Source organism: Lytechinus pictus, chromosome 9 (assembly GCF_037042905.1).
Source record: "Lytechinus pictus isolate F3 Inbred chromosome 9, Lp3.0, whole genome shotgun sequence".
NCBI classification, from domain to species: domain Eukaryota; kingdom Metazoa; phylum Echinodermata; class Echinoidea; order Temnopleuroida; family Toxopneustidae; genus Lytechinus; species Lytechinus pictus.
The window spans coordinates 5,796,312-5,821,521 of record NC_087253.1 but is presented as its reverse complement, the minus strand read 5'-3'; the positions used below and the strand labels follow the sequence as shown (position 1 = coordinate 5,821,521).

The following is a 25,210-nucleotide window of genomic DNA, read 5'->3' as shown; positions in this document are numbered from 1 at the left end:
GCCTCTGTTACATTTTCCCCGTGTTATAATTCTCCCCGGTCTAGCTCCCATAGATCTTTCCAATGTAGGCCCTACGTTGTTGTTAATGTTTGGTAGAAATGAAATAAACTTTAATCTTAGACTGGAGCTACTTTAACATAATCGTGACATAATCTATAGTAGATATGCTATCCCAGAAGTTTAAGGATGTTTGATTTGTTGGCGGGGAAACAGTTTGGTTTATATATATACAGTTATGCAACATGTCAATGCAAGGTGTATTTCCCCCTGAACGCTCATGCACCATTTACTACTGACGTCTCACTATCTGTTATTTGATAAAGATAATTACAATCGGACTGTCAACATTAGGTGTTACAGTCAAACCCATGAAGCCGGTTCCAAACCAAGCAGTAATATATCATTGGAAATAATGTAAACAATTTTTTCGGTATCGGATCGGTTTCGCCGTTGTGACTGTGACATAAATTGGTAGGATGTTCCCCACGCAGGAAGCGAGCGAAGCGGAATTTAACATTTAGCATTCAAGACAATAAGTTAGAGTATGATTCTGCTTCCGTCATATTGGGTGGTGAATTCTAGAGGATATTAGAACTGTAATTCATACTCTTACTGTTTTAATGATTAGACATAAAAAGAATCCTGTAGGAAAAGGATGAAATGGCTTTGAGAAGGAAATCTTCTAGCCCTTCAAAAAACTTGACATGCCCACTTTGCTTCGATATCTTCGTCGAGGCAAGCATTCTTCCGACATGTGGGCACACTTTCTGTCGGGGGTGCCTAAGGAACTACGGACAAGCCCATCCAAATAATAACCACATGGTGTGCCCAGTCTGCAGGAAGGTCTCCAAGTTTACTTCTGGAAAACGTTCTGATGATTTCCCTCCTAATGTGACGGTCAACGGATGCATAGACGACTACAACGCAAAAAAGAGGGAGACTCGTCCTAAATGCAATGCTTGCAGACGACAGAGGGATGCCGAGTTATTCTGCAAGACCTGCGACAGGTATTTGTGTGATAGGTGTGTGACTGGTCATCAAGAAATGGCTTTTATTTTTGAAGGTCATGAGACTGTTCCCATTGAGGATGTCATTGATCAATCTGCTAAAAAAGACTGCACCCCCAAACAAGAGGACAAAAAGAGTGGAACACGTCCAAAATGCAATGCTTGCAGACGACAAAGGGATGCCCACTCAGTCTGCAAAACCTGCGACAAGTACCTGTGTAAGAAGTGTGTAGCGGGTCATCATGAGATGGCTTTTCTTTTTGAAGGTCATGAGATTGTTCCAATAGAGGGTGGCAAGGGGAAGGTTAGTCATGATCATTCATTTTTAAATGCTGCATGATGATAAAAACAAGAATCTTTGTGCGAATTAAGGTCCACATTAATTTGTCAAAATTTTGAATACTCATTGGTCGTCATAGTCATTAATTAAAGAGAATCGAACTGTACCATCACGACCAATTACGAATGAGCAGGGGGGTGCGCCCGGGGCAACGGATGCACCCCTGGAAGATTTCAGCAAGAAATTCACCAAAGTACGAATACAAATTATTAAGGAAGAGTTATAAATAAAAAGAGGGAAAGTATTGAGAGAAAGAAGAAGGGGAAGAATAACAAGAAGATTGAGAAGTCTTCAATTATATAAATGTAGGTAAATCTATCTATTCAATCCTGAGGAGGTACCTATTGTAAAAATAAAGCTAGCCTTATACTTAAAACGTTGGTCTTAACGACTAAGGGCTCCCCCCCCCCCCCCCCCCCAAAAAAAAAAAAAAAAAAAAAAAAAAGTACAAACGTTGGTCTTGGGTACCATGGACCCCTAAACAAGCATTCATTACAACCATGAAAGGAGGACCAAAGAACGAAAGGAAAGTTTATAATAAAAACATGGTCAAAAGGTTCGAGCCTATTCCGACATAATTTATAAGATCTGATGTCCACACTAATACTATTACTACTACTACTACATAGTACTAATAATACTGCTCTGCTACTAAAGGCGCTGACCCGGATTTGGACTTTTCCGCGATGTGAATTTGTCTGTAAAATTTGACCCCCTCCCACCCCCGCCCCCCCCCCCAAAAAAAAAGGGGGGAGGGTCATGGCCAATCGTATTGGGTGCAGATCTGCGCCTTGTACTTCTTGTGTCCTAATACTGCTCAATGTCCCAAATTACTTGATTCTTTAACAATGTCAATTTACTGGGTTTTTTTTTTCTCACTTGTATTAATTCACACAGAAGAAAGGGTGCAAGCGCAAACCTGAACAGAGTCCTCGTCCCAACCTCGGCAGCAACACAAGATCAGATCCCAAGTTAAGTGTCATTAAACGTGTAACTCTACCAGCATTTGCATTGGTGTGGGGAATGACGCGGTACTCTGATGACAGCGTGGGTATCCCGTTTGGGAAGGTTGGATTCGGTGCAGCTGTAATCAATTCAGATGGTAGAGAGCAGCAATGGCCGTACCCGAACACACGTAATGGCCTGGAGTATTTTGATCTTATTATACAGGAAGACAGGTCACTATGCCTATCGACGGGTAATTCAGAAGCACACGTATATTCTCCCGATGGATCTAAGAAATCAACCATTCACGTGAATGACAATGGCAAATTTCTCACCCTTAACAGGAGTCCATCAGATGAAATCATCATTACTAACGCTGGAAAACAAGTTTACATCTATGACCCGACAGGATCCACTCTCAAACACGCTGTTCAAACAAGAAACAGGACCGGTCAGGCAGCAGCCACCAGGTCGGGTTTGATCGTCGCGAGCTCATGTTGTTTCTTTCCAAGGGTGTTAACAGTCTATGACAGGGATGGGAATGCCGGTGAGTCTATACAAGCTCCAGAGGGTGTCCGCCTGTATGCCGCCGTGGATGAGCAGGACAGGGTGTATGTAGCGAGTGTTGACATGCAGAATAGGAGAGTTGTAATAAGGCTCTATGATCTTGACGATCTGAACCTGAAGGAAAGAGTTGAATTCAATGCGCTCGATTTGAAAGTGATGAATTCAACGTGGTGTTACCTGGTTTCCCTCTCACACGAAATGCTTGCATTTGCTTGTATGAATCACTTGTATTTCATCAAAGTATCACTGGAATAAAATGTACCTCGTTTTTATATAATCCAAACCCAACTGAACTTAAAATGATCTACATTATTGCGAATAATGGACCCCCCCCCCTTCCACAGATAGTGTAGGACTAATTTTATCTGCACATTAATCGGTTGTATTTCTCCGAAATATCAAAATTTGAATGTAAACTGTTAATTATCAACTAAAGAAGAGTGCCTGGTAAGTCTACCACTTCGTCGCACTTTCTTTTAATGAAAATGAAATATATATATCGTTAATTCGTCGTTTTTATTAATTAATTATTCTCTACTAATCCTTAACAAATTTAACTGAGCTAATAAATATTGTAATAATATTTATTGTTAAAATAGTTCAAGTGCACGTATGAATTATCATATAATAATGTATTAGCAAGTTTATCAGATATTAACTTAAGAAGCTCACTTCTAATACTTTGTATTTATTTATTTATGTTATTTTATTTTGTTTCCAGGCAAAAGGCAACAATAATATGTACAAGAGGAAGATAATACCACCCACTAGTGCCTGTGGGTGACTATTAAAAAGAAAAACTAGTTTCTATTATGAAGCTCTCCTCACTAGTCGGGGTTTCAAAATATACAAAAATAAAATGGGTATTAAATGACAATAAATATTTTCTTTCAAGGTAGTTCAAGAAAAAGTGTACGTATTATTTTCGTATACAAGTAGTTTTGTCAGGTATTATACATTCAACTGGATTCATGCTAAAATTTCTACCATGTTGTGTTTATGTTTTGCTCATGTAGTAGGAGGCTGCATTCTATTAGCTTCGCTTTTTAGTAGCTTCCTCAATTTCCGACCTGATATATGTGGTTATCTTGATTGTTATACATATAAAGTTTTCTGGTTTTATTGATTATAATTATATCAAGATGTATGTAACAAAACTTATTGTATATGATTGGTGGAAGTGGAAAATAAATGAAATGAAATAAAATAAAATGAGCGAACTGATGATGCCATAATCCTCATTTATATTATTTTGTATTATGACATTATCGTTTATCCGCGAAGACAACCGTTGGTCTTTCAACCGATTTACTATAATCACTGCTATAACTATAACTTTAACTATAACCGGTGTATTGGCTCAGTTGGTAGAGCGTTCGTCTCACAACCGGGAGGTCAGGGGTTCAAACCCCGACCGCGTCCGACCAAAAGACGTTAAAAGATGGGAGTTGCTGCTACCCTGTTTGGCGTTCAACAATTATTAAAGAGATAGAGCCTCGTCGATCTGGCTGCCGGGCCCACGATCAATTGGGCAAAGCAAATTTTCGGAGTATTTCATTTCATGTCTATTTCGACCAATAAATTATGGATTTTCATCATCTTTTCATTTTTTCATCATTTTCAACTTTAATGCTTAGGAGACATGATTTTGACTGAAAATATGGAAACATTATGATTTGTTGAAATGATTTTAGGAAAATATTTGTTTAGGCATAAAATCATAACCCATCTATTGCATATTCGTGATGGCCGTATGAAATTGTTTTCACAAAATATTGCTGGACTTTGAAATTAGATCGACTTCATTTTTCAATCTGATTTTGATGAAACTCCAAAGCTATAATAATTTCAGCCTGGTGTATACCTTTAAGACGTGTATTGAAAGAGAGGAGAAGAAGAATGAGAGAGATAACCAGGTGGTGGGGGACATAAAATGAGAGAAATAGTGTGATAGAAGGAAAGGTAAACAAAGAAGGGGGAATGGAGAGAATGAAATGACAGGATGGTCGGACAGGAATAAGGAAAGAAAGAGGGGGTGGGTGAGAGAGGGAGGGGGAGAATAGACAAACAAGAAAGGAAAGAAGGCATGGTGTGATAGGAGAAAAGGTAAAACAAAGAAGGGAAAATAGAGAGAATGAAAGGCAGGAGGAATAAGGAGGGAAACAGAGAGAGAGAGAGGGGGTGGGAGATCGCGTAAGAGGGGAGCACATTCAATGATATGAAAGAGATGGTGAATGGGCTATGCATGCTGATTTACTTGTAGTTTAAGTAAAGTCTTTTTTATATTAAGGAGAGATCAACCCACACAAAAAGTTGATTAGAAAAAAAACATAGCATCTAAGTATTATCAAAATTAGATGTAAATAAGAAAATTTATTATTTCTTTTTTTTTAATTCGCTTAATTTCACAAAACAGTTATATGCACAATCCTAAGCCCCGTTGCACAAAAAGTCACCATTATGGTAGCTTTGTCATGCAATGGTAACTGTCATATTATCCTTGATGTTGATTGGCTGTTGAGCCTCGTTACCATGGTTACCATGATAGTTACCATAGTAGTAACTTTTATGCAACGGGGCACAGGTCTCTATGCAAATGAGGGAATGATGATGTCATCCGCTCTCTATTTCTTCTGTATTTTATTACAGGAAATGTATGATATATATGAAATAATTTTTTTTAGCAATTGTTGATCCAAGAGCCGTTCCGGATACCCGTGTTTTAAGCCTAAGATTGACAAGTAGTTCTAAAGCCCCCGACCCCTGACTTTGGTGCGGCACGTTCATGCAGGTACCATGTTATATTATAATTCGAGTACCCCGCCCCCCCCCCCCCCCCCACACACACACACACACCTCCTTACCCTGGAATATAAATTACGACCAGTCTTAGGTCCTGTTTAATAAAACGATTATTTGCTGTAGAAATTTCCACGAACCGTCAAATTTGCTTAAACTCAAGCAGCATGAAATGCGCATGATGTGTTATGTATACAACGTGTCAGTTTCTGCTGGGAATGGGAGCCTCTGTTACATTTTTTCCCGTGTTATAATTCTCCCCGGTCTCCCATAGATCTTTCCAATGTAGGCCCTACGTTGTTGTTAATGTTTGGTGGAAATGAAATAAACTTTAATCTTAGACTGGAGCTACTTTAACATAATCGTGACATAATCTATAGTAGATATGCTCTCCCAGAAGTTTAAGGATGTTTGATTTGTTGGCGGGGAAACAGTTTGGTTTATATATATACAGTTATGCAACATGTCAATGCGAGGTGTATTTCCCCCTGAACGCTCATGCACCATTTACTACTGACGTCTCACTATCTGTTATTTCATAAAGATAATTACAATCGGACTGTCAACATTAGGTGTTACAGTCAAACCCATGAAGCCGGTTCCAAACCAAGCAGTAATATATCATTGGAAATAATGTAAACATTTTTTTCGGTATCGGATCGGTTTCGCCGTTGTGACTGTGACATAAATTGGTAGGATGTTCCCCACGCAGGAAGCGAGCGAAGCGGAATTTAACATTTAGCATTCAAGACAATAAGTTAGAGTATGATTCTGCTTCCGTCATATTGGGTGGTGAATTCTAGAGGATATTAGAACTGTAATTCATACTCTTACTGTTTTAATGATTAGACATAAAAAGAATCCTGTAGGAAAAGGATGAAATGGCTTTGAGAAGGAAATCTTCTAGCCCTTCAAAAAACTTGACATGCCCACTTTGCTTCGATATCTTCGTCGAGGCAAGCATTCTTCCGACATGTGGGCACACTTTCTGTCGGGGGTGCCTAAGGAACTACGGACAAGCCCATCCAAATAATAACCACATGGTGTGCCCAGTCTGCAGGAAGGTCTCCAAGTTTACTTCTGGAAAACGTTCTGATGATTTCCCTCCTAATGTGACGGTCAACGGATGCATAGACGACTACAACGCAAAAAAGAGGGAGACTCGTCCTAAATGCAATGCTTGCAGACGACAGAGGGATGCCGAGTTATTCTGCAAGACCTGCGACAGGTATTTGTGTGATAGGTGTGTGACTGGTCATCAAGAAATGGCTTTTATTTTTGAAGGTCATGAGACTGTTCCCATTGAGGATGTCATTGATCAATCTGCAAAAAAAGACTGCACCCCCAAACAAGAGGACAAAAAGAGTGGAACACGTCCAAAATGCAATGCTTGCAGACGACAAAGGGATGCCCACTCATTCTGCAAAACCTGCGACAAGTACCTGTGTAAGAAGTGTGTAGCGGGTCATCATGAGATGGCTTTTCTTTTTGAAGGTCATGAGATTGTTCCAATAGAGGGTGGCAAGGGGAAGGTTAGTCATGATCATTCATTTTTTAAATGCTGCATGATGATAAAAACAAGAATCTTTGTGCGAATTAAGGTCCACATTAATTTGTCAAAATTTTGAATACTCATTGGTCGTCATAGTCATTAATTAAAGAGAATCGAACTGTACCATCACGACCAATTACGAATGAGCAGGGGGGTGCGCCCGGGGCAACGGATGCACCCCTGGAAGATTTCAGCAAGAAATTCACCAAAGTACGAATACAAATTATTAAGGAAGAGTTATAAATAAAAAGAGGGAAAGTATTGAGAGAAAGAAGAAGGGGAAGAATAACAAGAAGATTGAGAAGTACAAACGTTGGTCTTGGGTACCATGGACCCCTAAACAAGCATTCATTACAACCATGAAAGGAGGACCAAAGAACGAAAGGAAAGTTTATAATAAAACATGGTCAAAAGGTTCGAGCCTATTCCGACATAATTTATAAGATCTGATGTCCACACTAATACTATTACTACTACTACTACATAGTACTAATAATACTGCTCTGCTACTAAAGGCGCTGATCCGGATTTGGACTTTTCCGCGATGTGAATTTGTCTGTAAAATTTGACCCCCTCCCACCCCCGCCCCCCCCCCCCAAAAAAAAAGGGGGGAGGGTCATGGCCAATCGTATTGGGTGCAGATCTGCGCCTTGTACTTCTTGTGTCCTAATACTGCTCAATGTCCCAAATTACTTGATTCTTTAACAATGTCAATTTACTGGGGTTTTTTTTTCTCACTTGTATTAATTCACACAGAAGAAAGGGTGCAAGCGCAAACCTGAACAGAGTCCTCGTCCCAACCTCGGCAGCAACACAAGATCAGATCCCAAGTTAAGTGTCATTAAACGTGTAACTCTACCAGCATTTGCAGTGGTGTGGGGAATGACGCGGTCCTCTGATGACAGCGTGGGTATCCCGTTTGGGAAGGTTGGATTTGGTGCAGCTATAATCAATTCAGATGGTAGAGAGCAGCCATGGCCGTATCCGAACACACGTAATGGCCTGGAGTATTTTGACCTTATTATACAGCAAGACAGGTCACTATGCATATCGACGGGTAATTCAGAAGCACACGTATATTCTCCCGATGGATCTAAGAAATCAACCATTCACGTGAATGACAATGGCAAATTTCTCACCCTTAACAGGAGTCCATCAGATGAAATCATCATTACTAACGCTGGAAAACAAGTTTACATCTATGACCCGACAGGATCCACTCTCAAACACGCTGTTCAAACAAGAAACAGGACCGGTCAGGCAGCAGCCACCAGGTCGGGTTTGATCGTCGCGAGCTCATGTTGTTTCTTTCCAAGGGTGTTAACAGTCTATGACAGGGATGGGAATGCCGGTGAGTCTCTTCAAGCTCCAGATGGTGTCGGCCTGTATGCCGCCGTGGATGAGCAGGACAGGGTGTATGTAGCGAGTGTTGACATGCAGAATAGGAGAGTTGTAATAACGCTCTATGATCTTGACGATCTGAACCTGAAGGAAAGAGTTGAATTCAATGCGCTCGATTTGAAAGTGATTAATTCAACGTGGTGTTACCTGGTTTCCCTTTCACCCGAAATGCTTGCATTTGCTTGTATGAATCACTTGTATTTCATCAAAGTATCACTAGAATAAAATGTACCTCGTTTTTATATAATCCAAACTCAACTGAACTTAAGCATGTTAATGATCTACATTATTGCGAATAATGGACCCCCCCCCTTCCACAGATAGTGTAGGACTCATTTTATCTGCACAATAATCGGTTGTATTTCTCCGAAATATCAAAATTTGAATGTAAACTGTTAATTATCAACTAAAGAAGAGTACCTGGTAAGTTTACCACTTCGTTGCACTTTCTTTTAATGAAAATGAAATATATATATCGTTAATTCGTCGTTTTTATTAATTAATTATTCTCTAATAATCCTTAACAAATTTAACTGAGCTAATAAATATTGTAATAATATTTATTGTTAAAATAGTTCAAGTGCACGTATGAATTATCATATAATAATTTATTAGCAAATTTATCAGATATTAACTTAAGAAGCTCACTTCTAATACTTTGTATTTATTTATTTATGTTATTTTATTTTGTTTCCAGGCAAAAGGCAACAATAATATGTACAAGAGGAAGATATTACCACCCACTAGTGCTTGTGGATGACTATCAAAAAGAAAAACTAGTTTCTATTATGAAGCTCTCCTCACCAGTCGGGGTTTACAAATATACAAAAATAAAATGGGTTTTAATTGGCAATAAATATTTTTTATTAAGATAGTTCAAGACAAAGTGTACGAATCATTTCTTATACAAGTATTTTTGTCAGGTATTATAATATATTCAACTAGATTCATGCTCAAATTTCTACCATGTTGTGTTTTGCTCATGTAGTAGGAGGCTGCAATCTATTACCTTCGCTTTTTAGTAGCTTCCTCAATTTCCGACCTGATATATGGTTATCTTGATTATTATACACATAAAGTTTTCTGGTTTTATTGATTATAAATATCAAGATGTATGTAACAAAACTTATTGCAAATGATTGATGGAAGTGGAAAATAAATGAAATTAAATAAAATAAAATGAGCGAACTGATGATGCCATAATCCTTATTTATATAATTTTGTATTATGACATTACGTTCATCCGCAAAGACAACTAATTGATCTTTCCACCGATTTACTATAATCACTGCTATAACTATAATTTAAACTATAACCGGTGTGTTGGCTCAGTTGGTAGAGCGTTCGTCTCACAACCGGGAGGTCAGGGGTTCAAACCCCGACCGCGTCAGACCAAAAGACGTTAAAAGATGGGAGTTGCTGCTACCCTGTTTGGCGTTCAACAATTAAAGGGATAGAGCCTCGTCGATCTGGTGCTGCACAGCGGCTGCCGGGCCCACGATCGATTGGGCAAAGCAAATTTTCGGAGTATTTCATTTCATGTCTATTTCGAACAATATTGTGGATTTTCATCATCTTTCCATTTTTTCATCATTTCCAACTTTAATGCTTAGGAGACATGACCTTGACTGAAAATATGAAAACATTATGATTTGTTGAAATGATTTTAGGAAAAGATACGTTTAGGCATAAAATCATAACCCATTTATTGCATATTCATGATGGCAGTCTAAAAATGTTCTCACAAAATATTACCCAAACTCTGAGATTAGATAAACTGCCGTTTTTAAAGAAAAAGAGCTTTAGTTATTTCAGCCAGGTTTGCACCTTTAAAACTTGTATTAAAAGAGAGGAGAGGGAGAAAGAGAGAAAGGGGTGGGTAGGGGACATAAAATGAGAGGAGAAATGGTATGATAGAAGAAAAGGTAATAAAGAAGGGGGAATGGAGAGAATGAAAGGACGGGATGATCGGAGATAGAAGAGGAATAAGGAAAGAGAGAGGGGGTTGGTGGAGAGAGATGGAGGGAGGGAGAGAAGACAAACAAGAAAGGAGAAGAGGCGTGTTTTGAAAGGAGAAAAGGTAAAAACAAAGAAGGGGAATAGAGAAAGGGGTTAAGGAGAGAAAGAGAGAGAGGGGTTGGAAGGAGAGGGGGGGAGAGAAAGAGGGGAGCACATTCAATGATAGAATATATACACAACAAAAAAAGTAAGTCCCCCCTTGAACAAACATCAATAATTTCCGAACCAATGCGAGTTTTTGATATATTTTTACATGAGCGTGTAGGTAATTTTATAAGCTACCATCTGAGTAAATGTTATGGACATATTTTACGTCATGCTTCAGTGAGCATCGTCAGAATGCAAAAATGTCACTTTTCAAAAGTCACAAGCCAAATATCATGACTTTGATTCCATTTTAATGGAACTGATTCCACATAATCATCATGAAAAATAGTCAGAAGGCTTGTAAAAGGTACTTTCTAAAAGACGATACAACTTTTTTGGCTAAATTTCACGGTTGAATAAACACAAGTACAAATTTGCTGTAATTGGATTTTTTACACTTTTTTATCAATAAAAATGATAGAATATGGTGACAGTTATTTTTGGGAAGAGTATCTTCAACAATATTCATCATTTCACAGTTCAATGAACATTTATTGAAAACGAAAAATACGATTTTCAAATATCATAGTAAAGTATTGTTTCATTTTGGGAACTGAAACTGATCTTTTATCAACTTTTTCGTTATGTTCATGACCAATTAACATGCTTCAATGATTCAAAGGCGTTTAATTAAACATTCACGCTTGAATGAACATGTGGAATGTGATTAGCTCTTTTTTACGTTATTGGAAAAAATGCAATTTGTAACTATGGATATCTGTCACAAACCTCCTTGCATGGTTCATTTGATTTGATTTTTATTAAAAATCCCGATGTTTAATGCATCAGTGAGCACACAATATTCGAAAATTATGCAAATGAGAAGAAAGTTCAAGGCCTTGGCCCCACTCTGTACCGTATCGAATTGTTATTTTGGTGTGCGTGCCTTTTCGATTGTGTTACTCTGAAGCCAAGCATGTGCGAAGTTTCATGAAATAACTGTTGGCAGAAGTAACAAAAACCGTCCATGAAACAAACCCTTATTTCATATTTGCTAAAGTTTTGACTTCATCTCTCATAGACTTGTGTACATTATGGGTGCATACATTTAAGAATAAGTAACCCCTTACTCAATGTGGTGGAACTTTTTTTCAAGGCTGTCTTTAGCAATGTCATTTGGCAGTAATGTTTATCAACCTATGGGCAGAATTCTGTGCAAAAATTAAATCGATTTGTTTATTCATGGATGAGTGAGCACGCATCAAAGTGGGAAAATTGGTATTTTCAATGTCACAGACTCATTTTAAAGGGTAATAAGGTGAATATTGGGGGCGAATTCGGTTTCAAATGTGACTTTAATTGCTGTTGTTTTTATCATCCATCATTTCTATCACCACACACTTTCCGAACTTCTAACATTTTCATGGTTGAGCGAGCACATTCGAAAACTTAGGAATGAATTCTCTTTATACTGCATGTATTTTTTCCTAACAATTTCCCATGGTGAGTTTAATTTATGGACAAATCAGGGGTGGATCCAGAATTTAAAAATGGGGGAGGGGCCTATAATCGGGGGAGCCACCAACATTTTCAAATTTTGATATGACCTAACAAGTTGTAGAGGATACTATCAAAACCCCCTAGGATGATACATCACAATACAGGGGCCGCGGAACGGTTTTCAAAGTGTGGGGGAGGGACTTAGCCAAAAGTCGGGGGGGGGGGGCTGACCATGCAAAAAACCACAATCGTATGGTCATTTTTACATTTTTGTACATTCTTTTGGAAAAAAAATGGGGGGCCCAGCCACCCCCCCCCCCCCCCCACCCCGCTTCTGCGGCCCCTGCAGTATTGTGCTCACTCAACCATGAACATACGATATCAAAATTGTGTGTGGAGTGGCTAAATGATGGATAGTAAAACGGCATTAACACCATAAAATTCACCTAACAATAACTTTTGCCCAACTTTGTATTTGCAAAATCTGAAAAACGACTCTTGTGACTTTCAAAAATTGTCATTTTTAATTCAATCTTTAATTACTCATGCATGACTCATCCGATCAATCTCATTTTTCCCTAGGAGTTGCATAATGAACGTAGAAAACCACCTACGAAATATCATATCTCAAAATAATTCCGTTCAAAAGTTACAGCAATTTGATTTAGGGGGGACTTACTTTTTTTGTTGTGTATAGAATATAGAAGAGAGAGAAATTGGGGAATGGGCTATGCATGCTCGTTTCTTGCAACTTAAGTCAAGTTTATTTTAAGGACAGATCAACCCCAAGAAAAAGTTGATTTGAATAAAAAGAGGGGAAAAAGAACAAGCTTAGCACTTAGTATAATAATCAAAATCAGGTGTAAAATAAGAAAATTATGATCTTTTTACTTTAATTCGCCTAATTTCACAAAACAGTTATATGCAAAATCGTAAGCCCCGTTGCAATGGTAACTGTCATGGAATCTTGTTTGACTGTTGAGCCTCGTTACCATGGTTACCATGATAGTTACCATAATAGTAACTTTTATGCAACGGGGCCTAGGCCTCTGCAAATGAGGAAATGATGATGTCATCCGCTCTCTATTTCTTCTGTATTTTATTACATGAAATATATGATTTTTTTTAAAGCAAAATAATGTTGATCCAAGACCCGTTCCGGATACCCCTGTTTTAAGCCCAAGATTGACTTGTAGTACTAGAGCCCCCTGACTTTCGTTCGGCACGTTCAAGTAGGTGCCATGTTATATTATAATTCGAGTACCCCCCCCCCACACACACACCCCCACACACACACACACACACACACACACACATACACATCTCCTTCCCGTACCCTGGAATACAAAATAATTACGACCAGTCTTAGGTCCTGTTTAATAGAACGATTATTATGCTGTAGAAATTGCCACGAACCGTATTTGCTTAAACTCAAGCAGCATGAAATGCGCATGTGTTATGTATACAGTACAACGTGTCTGTTTCTACTGAGAATATGGGAGCCTCTGTTACATTTTCCCCGTGTTATAATTCTCCCCGGTCTAGCTCCCATAGATCTTTCCAATGTAGGCCCTACGTTGTTGTTAATGTTTGGTAGAAATGAAATAAACTTTAATCTTAGACTGGAGCTACTTTAACATAATCGTGACATAATCTATAGTAGATATGCTATCCCAGAAGTTTAAGGATGTTTGATTTGTTGGCGGGGAAACAGTTTGGTTTATATATATACAGTTATGCAACATGTCAATGCAAGGTGTATTTCCCCCTGAACGCTCATGCACCATTTACTACTGACGTCTCACTATCTGTTATTTGATAAAGATAATTACAATCGGACTGTCAACATTAGGTGTTACAGTCAAACCCATGAAGCCGGTTCCAAACCAAGCAGTAATATATCATTGGAAATAATGTAAACAATTTTTTCGGTATCGGATCGGTTTCGCCGTTGTGACTGTGACATAAATTGGTAGGATGTTCCCCACGCAGGAAGCGAGCGAAGCGGAATTTAACATTTAGCATTCAAGACAATAAGTTAGAGTATGATTCTGCTTCCGTCATATTGGGTGGTGAATTCTAGAGGATATTAGAACTGTAATTCATACTCTTACTGTTTTAATGATTAGACATAAAAAGAATCCTGTAGGAAAAGGATGAAATGGCTTTGAGAAGGAAATCTTCTAGCCCTTCAAAAAACTTGACATGCCCACTTTGCTTCGATATCTTCGTCGAGGCAAGCATTCTTCCGACATGTGGGCACACTTTCTGTCGGGGGTGCCTAAGGAACTACGGACAAGCCCATCCAAATAATAACCACATGGTGTGCCCAGTCTGCAGGAAGGTCTCCAAGTTTACTTCTGGAAAACGTTCTGATGATTTCCCTCCTAATGTGACGGTCAACGGATGCATAGACGACTACAACGCAAAAAAGAGGGAGACTCGTCCTAAATGCAATGCTTGCAGACGACAGAGGGATGCCGAGTTATTCTGCAAGACCTGCGACAGGTATTTGTGTGATAGGTGTGTGACTGGTCATCAAGAAATGGCTTTTATTTTTGAAGGTCATGAGACTGTTCCCATTGAGGATGTCATTGATCAATCTGCTAAAAAAGACTGCACCCCCAAACAAGAGGACAAAAAGAGTGGAACACGTCCAAAATGCAATGCTTGCAGACGACAAAGGGATGCCCACTCAGTCTGCAAAACCTGCGACAAGTACCTGTGTAAGAAGTGTGTAGCGGGTCATCATGAGATGGCTTTTCTTTTTGAAGGTCATGAGATTGTTCCAATAGAGGGTGGCAAGGGGAAGGTTAGTCATGATCATTCATTTTTAAATGCTGCATGATGATAAAAACAAGAATCTTTGTGCGAATTAAGGTCCACATTAATTTGTCAAAATTTTGAATACTCATTGGTCGTCATAGTCATTAATTAAAGAGAATCGAACTGTACCATCACGACCAATTACGAATGAGCAGGGGGGTGCGCCCGGGGCAACGGATGCACCCCTGGAAGATTTCAGCAAGAAATTCACCAAAGTACGAATACAAATTATTAAGGAAGAGTTATAAATAAAAAGAGGGAAAGTATTGAGAGAAAGAAGAAGGGGAAGAATAACAAGAAGATTGAGAAGTCTTCAATTATATAAATGTAGGTAAATCTATCTATTCAATCCTGAGGAGGTACCTATTGTAAAAATAAAGCTAGCCTTATACTTAAAACGTTGGTCTTAACGACTAAGGGCTCCCCCCCCCCCCCAAAAAAAAAAAAAAAAAAAAAAAAAAAAAAAAGTACAAACGTTGGTCTTGGGTACCATGGACCCCTAAACAAGCATTCATTACAACCATGAAAGGAGGACCAAAGAACGAAAGGAAAGTTTATAATAAAAACATGGTCAAAAGGTTCGAGCCTATTCCGACATAATTTATAAGATCTGATGTCCACACTAATACTATTACTACTACTACTACATAGTACTAATAATACTGCTCTGCTACTAAAGGCGCTGACCCGGATTTGGACTTTTCCGCGATGTGAATTTGTCTGTAAAATTTGACCCCCTCCCACCCCCGCCCCCCCCAAAAAAAAAAGGGGGAGGGTCATGGCCAATCGTATTGGGTGCAGATCTGCGCCTTGTACTTCTTGTGTCCTAATACTGCTCAATGTCCCAAATTACTTGATTCTTTAACAATGTCAATTTACTGGGTTTTTTTTTTCTCACTTGTATTAATTCACACAGAAGAAAGGGTGCAAGCGCAAACCTGAACAGAGTCCTCGTCCCAACCTCGGCAGCAACACAAGATCAGATCCCAAGTTAAGTGTCATTAAACGTGTAACTCTACCAGCATTTGCATTGGTGTGGGGAATGACGCGGTACTCTGATGACAGCGTGGGTATCCCGTTTGGGAAGGTTGGATTCGGTGCAGCTGTAATCAATTCAGATGGTAGAGAGCAGCAATGGCCGTACCCGAACACACGTAATGGCCTGGAGTATTTTTATCTTATTATACAGGAAGACAGGTCACTATGCCTATCGACGGGTAATTCAGAAGCACACGTATATTCTCCCGATGGATCTAAGAAATCAACCATTCACGTGAATGACAATGGCAAATTTCTCACCCTTAACAGGAGTCCATCAGATGAAATCATCATTACTAACGCTGGAAAACAAGTTTACATCTATGACCCGACAGGATCCACTCTCAAACACGCTGTTCAAACAAGAAACAGGACCGGTCAGGCAGCAGCCACCAGGTCGGGTTTGATCGTCGCGAGCTCATGTTGTTTCTTTCCAAGGGTGTTAACAGTCTATGACAGGGATGGGAATGCCGGTGAGTCTCTTCAAGCTCCAGATGGTGTCGGCCTGTATGCCGCCGTGGATGAGCAGGACAGGGTGTATGTAGCGAGTGTTGACATGCAGAATAGGAGAGTTGTAATAAGGCTCTATGATCTTGACGATCTGAACCTGAAGGAAAGAGTTGAATTCAATGCGCTCGATTTGAAAGTGATGAATTCAACGTGGTGTTACCTGGTTTCCCTTTCACCCGAAATGCTTGCATTTGCTTGTATGAATCACTTGTATTTCATCAAAGTATCACTAGAATAAAATGTACCTCGTTTTTATATAATCCAAACTCAACTGAACTTAAGCATGTTAATGATCTACATTATTGCGAATAATGGACCCCCCCCCCCTTCCACAGATAGTGTAGGACTAATTTTATCTGCACAATAATCGGTTGTATTTCTCCGAAATATCAAAATTTGAATGTAAACTGTTAATTATCAAGAAGAGTGCCTGGTAAGTCTACCACTTCGTCGCACTTTCTTTTAATGAAAATGAAATATATATATCGTTAATTCGTCGTTTTTATTAATTAATTATTCTCTACTAATCCTTAACAAATTTAACTGAGCTAATAAATATTGTAATAATATTTATTGTTAAAATAGTTCAAGTGCACGTATGAATTATCATATAATAATTTATTAGCAAATTTATCAGATATTAACTTAAGAAGCTCACTTCTAATACTTCGTATTTATTTATTTATGTTATTTTATTTTGTTTCCAGGCAAAAGGCAACAATAATATGTACAAGAGGAAGATATTACCACCCACTAGTGCCTGTGGATGACTATCAAAAAGAAAAACTAGTTTCTATTATGAAGCTCTCCTCACCAGTCGGGGTTTACAAATATACAAAAATAAAATGGGTATTAATTGGCAATAAATATTTTCTTTTAAGATATTTCAAGACAAAGTGTACGAATCATTTCTTATACAAGTATTTTTGTCAGGTATTATAATATATTCAACTAGATTCATGCTCAAATTTCTACCATGTTGTGTTTTGCTCATGTAGTAGGAGGCTGCAATCTATTAGCTTCGCTTTTTAGTAGCTTCCTCAATTTCCGACCTGATATATGGTTATCTTGATTATTATACACATAAAGTTTTCTGGTTTTATTGATTATAAATATCAAGATGTATGTAACAAAACTTATTGCAAATGATTGATGGAAGTGGAAAATAAATGAAATTAAATAAAATAAAATGAGCGAACTGATGATGCCATAATCCTTATTTATATAATTTTGTATTATGACATTACGTTCATCCGCAAAGACAACTAATTGATCTTTCCACCGATTTACTATAATCACTGCTATAACTATAATTTAAACTATAACCGGTGTGTTGGCTCAGTTGGTAGAGCGTTCGTCTCACAACCGGGAGGTCAGGGGTTCAAACCCCGACCGCGTCAGACCAAAAGACGTTAAAAGATGGGAGTTGCTGCTACCCTGTTTGGCGTTCAACAATTAAAGGGAAAGAGCCTCGTCGATCTGGTGCTGCACAGCGGCTGCCGGGCCCACGATCGATTGGGCAAAGCAAATTTTCGGAGTATTTCATTTCATGTCTATTTCGAACAATATTGTGGATTTTCATCATCTTTCCATTTTTTCATCATTTCCAACTTTAATGCTTAGGAGACATGACCTTGACTGAAAATATGAAAACATTATGATTTGTTGAAATGATTTTAGGAAAAGATACGTTTAGGCATAAAATCATAACCCATTTATTGCATATTCATGATGGCAGTCTAAAAATGTTCTCACAAAATATTACCCAAACTCTGAGATTAGATAAACTGCCGTTTTTAAAGAAAGAGCTTTAGTTATTTCAGCCAGGTTTGCACCTTTAAAACTTGTATTAAAAGAGAGGAGAGGGAGAAAGAGAGAAAGGGGTGGGTGGGGGACATAAAATGAGAGGAGAAATGGTATGATAGAAGAAAAGGTAATAAAGAAGGGGGAATGGAGAGAATGAAAGGACGGGATGATCGGAGATAGAAGAGGAATAAGGAAAGAGAGAGGGGGTTGGTGGAGAGAGATGGAGGGAGGGAGAGAAGACAAACAAGAAAGGAGAAGAGGCGTGTTTTGAAAGGAGAAAAGGTAAAAACAAAGAAGGGGAATAGAGAAAGGGGTTAAGGAGAGAAAGAGAGAGAGGGGTTGGAAGGAGAGGGGGGGAGAGAAAGAGGGGAGCACATTCAATGATAGAATATATACACAACAAAAAAAGTAAGTCCCCCCTTGAACAAACATCAATAATTTCCGAACCAATGCGAGTTTTTGATATATTTTTACATGAGCGTGTAGGTTATTTTATAAGCTACCATCTGAGTAAATGTTATGGACATATTTTACGTCATGCTTCAGTGAGCATCGTCAAAATGCAAAAATGTCACTTTTCAAAAGTCACAAGCCAAATATCATGACTTTGATTTCATTTTAATGGAACTGATTCCACATAATCATCATGAAAAATAGTCAGAAGGCTTGTAAAAGGTACTTTCTAAAAGACGATACAACTTTTTTGGCTAAATTTCACGGTTGAATAAACACAAGTACAAATTTGCTGTAATTGGATTTTTTACACTTTTTTATCAATAAAAATGATAGAATATGGTGACAGTTATTTTTGGGAAGAGTATCTTCAACAATATTCATCATTTCACAGTTCAATGAACATTTATTGAAAACGAAAAATACGATTTTCAAATATCATAGTAAAGTATTGTTTCATTTTGGGAACTGAAACTGATCTTTTATCAACTTTTTCGTTATGTTCATGACCAATTAACATGCTTCAATGATTCAAAGGCGTTTAATTAAACATTCACGCTTGAATGAACATGTGGAATGTGATTAGCTCTTTTTTACGTTATTGGAAAAAATGCAATTTGTAACTATGGATATCTGTCACAAACCTCCTTGCATGGTTCATTTGATTTGATTTTTATTAAAAATCCCGATGTTTAATGCATCAGTGAGCACACAATATTCGAAAATTATGCAAATGAGAAGAAAGTTCAAGGCCTTGGCCCCACTCTGTACCGTATCGAATTTTTATTTTGGTGTGCGTGCCTTTTCGATTGTGTTACTCTGAAGCCATGTGCGAAGTTTCATGAAATAACTGTTGGCAGAAGTAACAAAAACCGTCCATGAAACAAACCCTTATTTCATATTTGCTAAAGTTTTGACTTCATCTCTCATAGACTTGTGTACATTATGGGTGCATACATTTAAGAATAAGTAACCCCTTACTCAATGTGGTGGAACTTTCTTTCAAGGCTGTCTTTAGCAATGTCATTTGGCAGTAATGTTTATCAACCTATGGGCAGAATTCTGTGCAAAAATTAAATCGATTTGTTTATTCATGGATGAGTGAGCACGCATCAAAGTGGGAAAATGGGTATTTTCAATGTCACAGACTCATTTTAAAGGGTAATAAGGTGAATATTGGGGGCGAATTCGGTTTCAAATGTGACTTTAATTGCTGTTGTTTTTATCATCCATCATTTCTATCACCACACACTTTCCGAACTTCTAACATTTTCATGGTTGAGCGAGCACATTCGAAAACTTAGGAATGAATTCTCTTTATACTGCATGTATTTTTTCCTAACAATTTCCCATGGTGAGTTTAATTTATGGACAAATCAGGGGTGGATCCAGAATTTAAAAATGGGGGAGGGGCCTATAATCGGGGGAGCCACCAACATTTTCAAATTTTGATATGACCTAACAAGTTGTAGAGGATACTATCAAAACCCCCTAGGATGATACATCACAATACAGGGGCCGCGGAACGGTTTTCAAAGTGTGGGGGAGGGACTTAGCCAAAAGTCGGGGGGGGGGCTGACCATGCAAAAAACCACAATCGTATGGTCATTTTTACATTTTTGTACATTCTTTTGGAAAAAAAATGGGGGGGTGTTGCACCCACAAATGTAATAACGCCCACAAATGTAATAACGCCCACAAATGTAATAACACTTTACCCACAAATGTAATAACGCCCACAAATGTAATAACACTTTACCCACAAATGTAATAATTTCACCCACAAATGTAATAATGCACTTTACCCACAAATGTAATAATTTTTGATCGCCCACAAATGTAATAATGACTTTACCCACAAATGTAATAAATTTGAAGGGATTTTTGGGAGTCCGTTCTAAACTAAAATCCTATAGTAATGCGTTCATATAACACAAAAGTGCAAAGTCTTTTTTTCCAAACCCGGTTAATTAAACATTATAGTACAAGTCCAAAGTCTTTTTCCAGACCCGGTTGTTTCAAAATTATAATATAGGTCCAAAGTCTTTTTTCAGACCCGGTTAATTCAAAAATTATAATGCAAGTCCAAAGTCTTTTTTTCAGACCCGGTTGTTTCAAAAATTAGAATATAAGTCCAAAGTCTTTTTTCCAGACCCGGTTGTTTCAATAATTATAATATACGTCCAAAGTCTTATTTCCAAACCAGGTTGTTTCAAAAATTGTAATATAAATCCAAAGTCTTTTTTCCAGACCCGGTTGTTTAAAAATTATCATATAAGTCCAAAGTCTTTTTTTCAGACCCGGTTGTTTCAAAAATTATAATATAAGTCCAAAGTCTTTTTTCCAGACCCGGTTGTTTAAAAATAATTTAAACAATCTTAAAAACAAAAGACTTTGTCATATTCTCATTCTTGTGGAATAACACGAGTATTATGCTTAGTCTTTCGTCTAGACCAGGTTATTTAAAAGATAAACAAATATTGAAAAAAAATCACACTAAGACCAATCTTCAAAATTAAACCCACTTAAAATGCTTGGGCTTAGAGTGTTGTCTTTACCCCTCACCCAGTTCTCTTTAAAATACAAATTAAGCGAAACGTTAATCTTAAAACTTAGACCCCAGCATCTTCCAAACTATAAAACCCTTGTGATAACGCATACTTATAATTTGACCAGACCAGTTTATTAAAAAAAAAACAGAACAAAAAAATTTAACCCTCTTCCAGCCTAACATCCTGTAATAAATGATGTAATTAAACATTCATTTTGTCTTCCAGGCAAAGAAATTTAATATAAAAAAAAACAACATCAAAACTTAGAGCCCGGGGAGCATTTCATGAAAGGAGTTGTCTGACGTTTTATCCGACACTGGTAGCACTGCTTCTTAGCCAATCAATATCAAGAACAGTTGTCAGATCTGACAACTTGTCGGACATAAATGTTGATGAAATACTCCCCCAATCATCTTATTCATGTTGAACAGGCACAAGAATATGATTGAGTCTTAGTTATGAGGATTTCATTTATCTTATTTTTAAAATGACAAGGTCTGGAATAAAGAAAACTCTCTAAACTTTTATTTATTGAAGGTTCTTAGTTTGAAGGATAGCTGGGCCTTAGATTCTGTTATTCTTTTTCAATGATTTTGGTTATTTTGAAATAATTGGGTCTGGAGGAAAGACTACATCATATTTCCATGTTATTCAATGTTGATAAGATTGCAGGGTCTTTGTTTTGTTGTTGTTGTGTTTTAAATGACTTTTATAACTGGGTCTGGAGGAAAGACTACGCTATATTTCCATGTTTTTCATCATAAAGAGGATCGTGGGTCTTTGTTTGCTTTTCTTTATTAATACTAATTTATTATTATCATTCATCATTTCTTATTTGAAAGATCTGGGTCTGGAGGAAAGACTACGCTATATTTCCATGTTATTTCAACATAAATAGGATCGTGGGTCCTTGTTTGCTTTTTTTATTATTACTAATTTATTATTATTATTATTCATTTGTTATTTGAAAGATTTGGGTGTGGATGAAAGACTACGCTATATTTCCATGTTATTTAATATTCACAAGAGAGTTGGGGTCTTTGTTACTTTTCCACCAGTTCTAATTAACTGGTCTGGAGAAAAGACTATGCTATATTTCCATGTTATTTAATATTTACAAGAAAGTTGGGGACTTTGTTACTTATCTACCAGTTTTAATTAACTGGGTCTGGAGAAAAGACTAAGCTCGATTCTCATTTTATTCCACTAGAATATCATTATCGTATCTTAGTTTGGACTTATAATAATTTTGAAACTACCAGGTCTGGAAAAAAGACTTTGGACGTATTTTATAATTTTTGAAACAACCGGGTCTGGAAAAAAGACTTTGGACGTATATTATAACTTTTTAAACAACCGGGTCTGGAAAAAAGACTTTGGACTTGCATTATAATTTTTGAATTAACCGGGTCTGAAAAAAGACTTTGGACGTATATTATAATTTTTGAAACAACCGGGTCTGGAAAAAAGACTTTGGACTTGCATTATAATTTTTTTAACAACCGGGTCTGAAAAAAGACTTTGGACGTATATTATAATTTTTGAAACAACCGGGTCTGGAAAAAAGACTTTGGACGTATATTATAATTTTTTAAACAACCGGGTCTGGAAAAAAGACTTTGGAATTGCATTATAATTTTTTAATTAACCGGGTCTGAAAAAAGACTTTGGACGTATATTATAATTTTTTAAACAACCGGGTCTGGAAAAAAGACTTTGGACGTATATTATAATTTTTTAAACAACCGGGTCTGGAAAAAAGACTTTGGAATTGCATTATAATTTTTTAATTAACCGGGTCTGAAAAAAGACTTTGGACGTATATTATAATTTTTTAAACAACCGGGTCTGGAAAAAAGACTTTGGACGTATATTATAATTTTTTAAACAACCGGGTCTGGAAAAAAGACTTTGGAATTGCATTATAATTTTTTAATTAACCGGGTCTGAAAAAAGACTTTGGACGTATATTATAATTTTTGAAACAACCGGGTCTGGAAAAAAGACTTTGGACGTATATTATAATTTTTGAAACAACCGGGTCTGGAAAAAAGACTTTGGACTTATATTTTATTGTTTGAAACGACCGGGTCTGAAAAAAAAGACTTTGGACTCGCATTATAATATTTGAAACAACCGGGTCTGGAAAAAAGACTTTGGACGTATATTATAATTTTTTAATTAACCGGGTCTGGAAAAAAAAATTTGGACGTATATTATAATTTTGTAATTAACCGGGTCTGGAAAAAAGACTTTGGACGTATATTATAATTTTTGAAACAACCGGGTCTGGAATAAAGACTTTGGACTTCTATTATAATGTTTGAAACGACCGGGTCTGAAAAAAAAGACTTTGGACATATATTATAATTTTTGAAACAACCGGGTCTGGAAAAAAGACTTTGGACTTGCATTATAATTTTTGAATTAGCCGGGTCTGGAAAAAAGACTTTGGACGTATATTATAATTTTGAAACAACCGGGTCTGGAAAAAGACTTTGGAATTGTACTATAATGTTTTATTAACCGGGTCTGGAAAAAAGACTTTGCACTTTTGTGCTATATGAACGCATTACTATAGGATTTTAGTTTAGAACAGATTCGCCAAAAATCCCTTCAAATTTATTACATTTGTGGGTAAAGTCATTATTACATTTGTGGGCGATCAAAAATTATTACATTTGTGGGTAAAGTGCATTATTACATTTGTGGGTGAAATTATTACATTTGTGGGTAAAGTGTTATTACATTTGTGGGCGTTATTACATTTGTGGGTAAAGTGTTATTACATTTGTGGGCGTTATTACATTTGTGGGCGATTATTACATTTGTGGGTGTAACAGGGGGCCCAGCCACCCCCCCCCCCCACCCCGCTTCTGCGGCCCCTGCAGTATTGTGCTCACTCAACCATGAACATACGATATCAAAATTGTGTGTGGAGTGGCTAAATGATGGATAGTAAAACGGCATTAACACCATAAAATTCACCTAACAATAACTTTTGCCCAACTTTGTATTTGCAAAATCTGAAAAACGACTCTTGTGACTTTCAAAAATGGTCATTTTTAATTCAATCTTTAATTACTCATGCATGACTCATCCGATCAATCTCATTTTTCCCTAGGAGTTGCATAATGAATGTAGAAAACCACCTACGAAATATCATATCTCAAAATAATTCCGTTCAAAAGTTACAGCAATTTGATTTAGGGGACTTACTTTTTTTGTTGTGTATAGAATATAGAAGAGAGAGAAATTGGGGAATGGGCTATGCATGCTCGTTTCTTGCAATTTAAGTCAAGTTTATTTTAAGGACAGATCAACCCCAAGAAAAAGTTGATTTGAATAAAAAGAGGGGAAAAACAACAAGCTTAGCACTTAGTATAATAATCAAAATCAGGCGTAAAATAAGAAAATTATGATCTTTTTACTTTAATTCGCCTAATTTCACAAAACAGTTATATGCACAATCCTAAGCCCCGTTGCAATGGTAACTGTCATGGAATCTTGTTTGACTGTTGAGCATCGTTACCATGGTTACCATGATAGTTACCATAATAGTAACTTTTATGCAACGGGGCACAGGTCTCTATGCAAATGGGGGAATGATGATGTCATCCGCTCTCTATTTCTTCTGTATTTTATTACATGAAATATATGATTTTTTTAAAGCAAATGTTGATCCAAGACCCGTTCCGGATACCCCTGTTTTAAGCCCAAGATTGACTTGTAGTACTAGCAGGCGCGGATCCATGGGGGGGGGGGCCGAGGGGGCCTTGCCCCCCCCCCCCCCCCCTTCGGCAAAAAA

The 25,210-nt window shown here is 37.4% G+C and overlaps 3 protein-coding genes across 3 annotated transcripts; all 3 read left to right on the top strand.

Moving 5' to 3' along the window:
• Positions 1-316: 316 nt before the first annotated feature.
• Positions 317-4,677, top strand: LOC135155478 (uncharacterized). The gene is made up of 2 exons (XM_064104553.1): positions 317-1,311; positions 2,245-4,677. Exons 1-2 carry the CDS (start codon positions 661-663, stop codon positions 3,112-3,114), a joined length of 1,521 nt encoding a protein of 506 aa, XP_063960623.1. The 5' UTR covers positions 317-660; the 3' UTR covers positions 3,115-4,677.
• A 1,527-nt stretch (positions 4,678-6,204) lies between these two features.
• On the top strand, positions 6,205-10,204 carry LOC135155396 (uncharacterized). Its single transcript, XM_064104296.1, has 2 exons — positions 6,205-7,190; positions 7,967-10,204. Exons 1-2 carry the CDS (start codon positions 6,540-6,542, stop codon positions 8,834-8,836), a joined length of 1,521 nt encoding a protein of 506 aa, XP_063960366.1. The 5' UTR covers positions 6,205-6,539; the 3' UTR covers positions 8,837-10,204.
• A 3,825-nt stretch (positions 10,205-14,029) lies between these two features.
• Positions 14,030-18,375, top strand: LOC135155477 (uncharacterized). Its single transcript, XM_064104552.1, has 2 exons — positions 14,030-15,029; positions 15,960-18,375. The coding sequence occupies exons 1-2, from the start codon at positions 14,379-14,381 to the stop codon at positions 16,827-16,829; spliced, it is 1,521 nt and encodes a 506-aa protein (XP_063960622.1). The 5' UTR covers positions 14,030-14,378; the 3' UTR covers positions 16,830-18,375.
• The last annotated feature ends 6,835 nt before the right edge of the window (positions 18,376-25,210 follow it).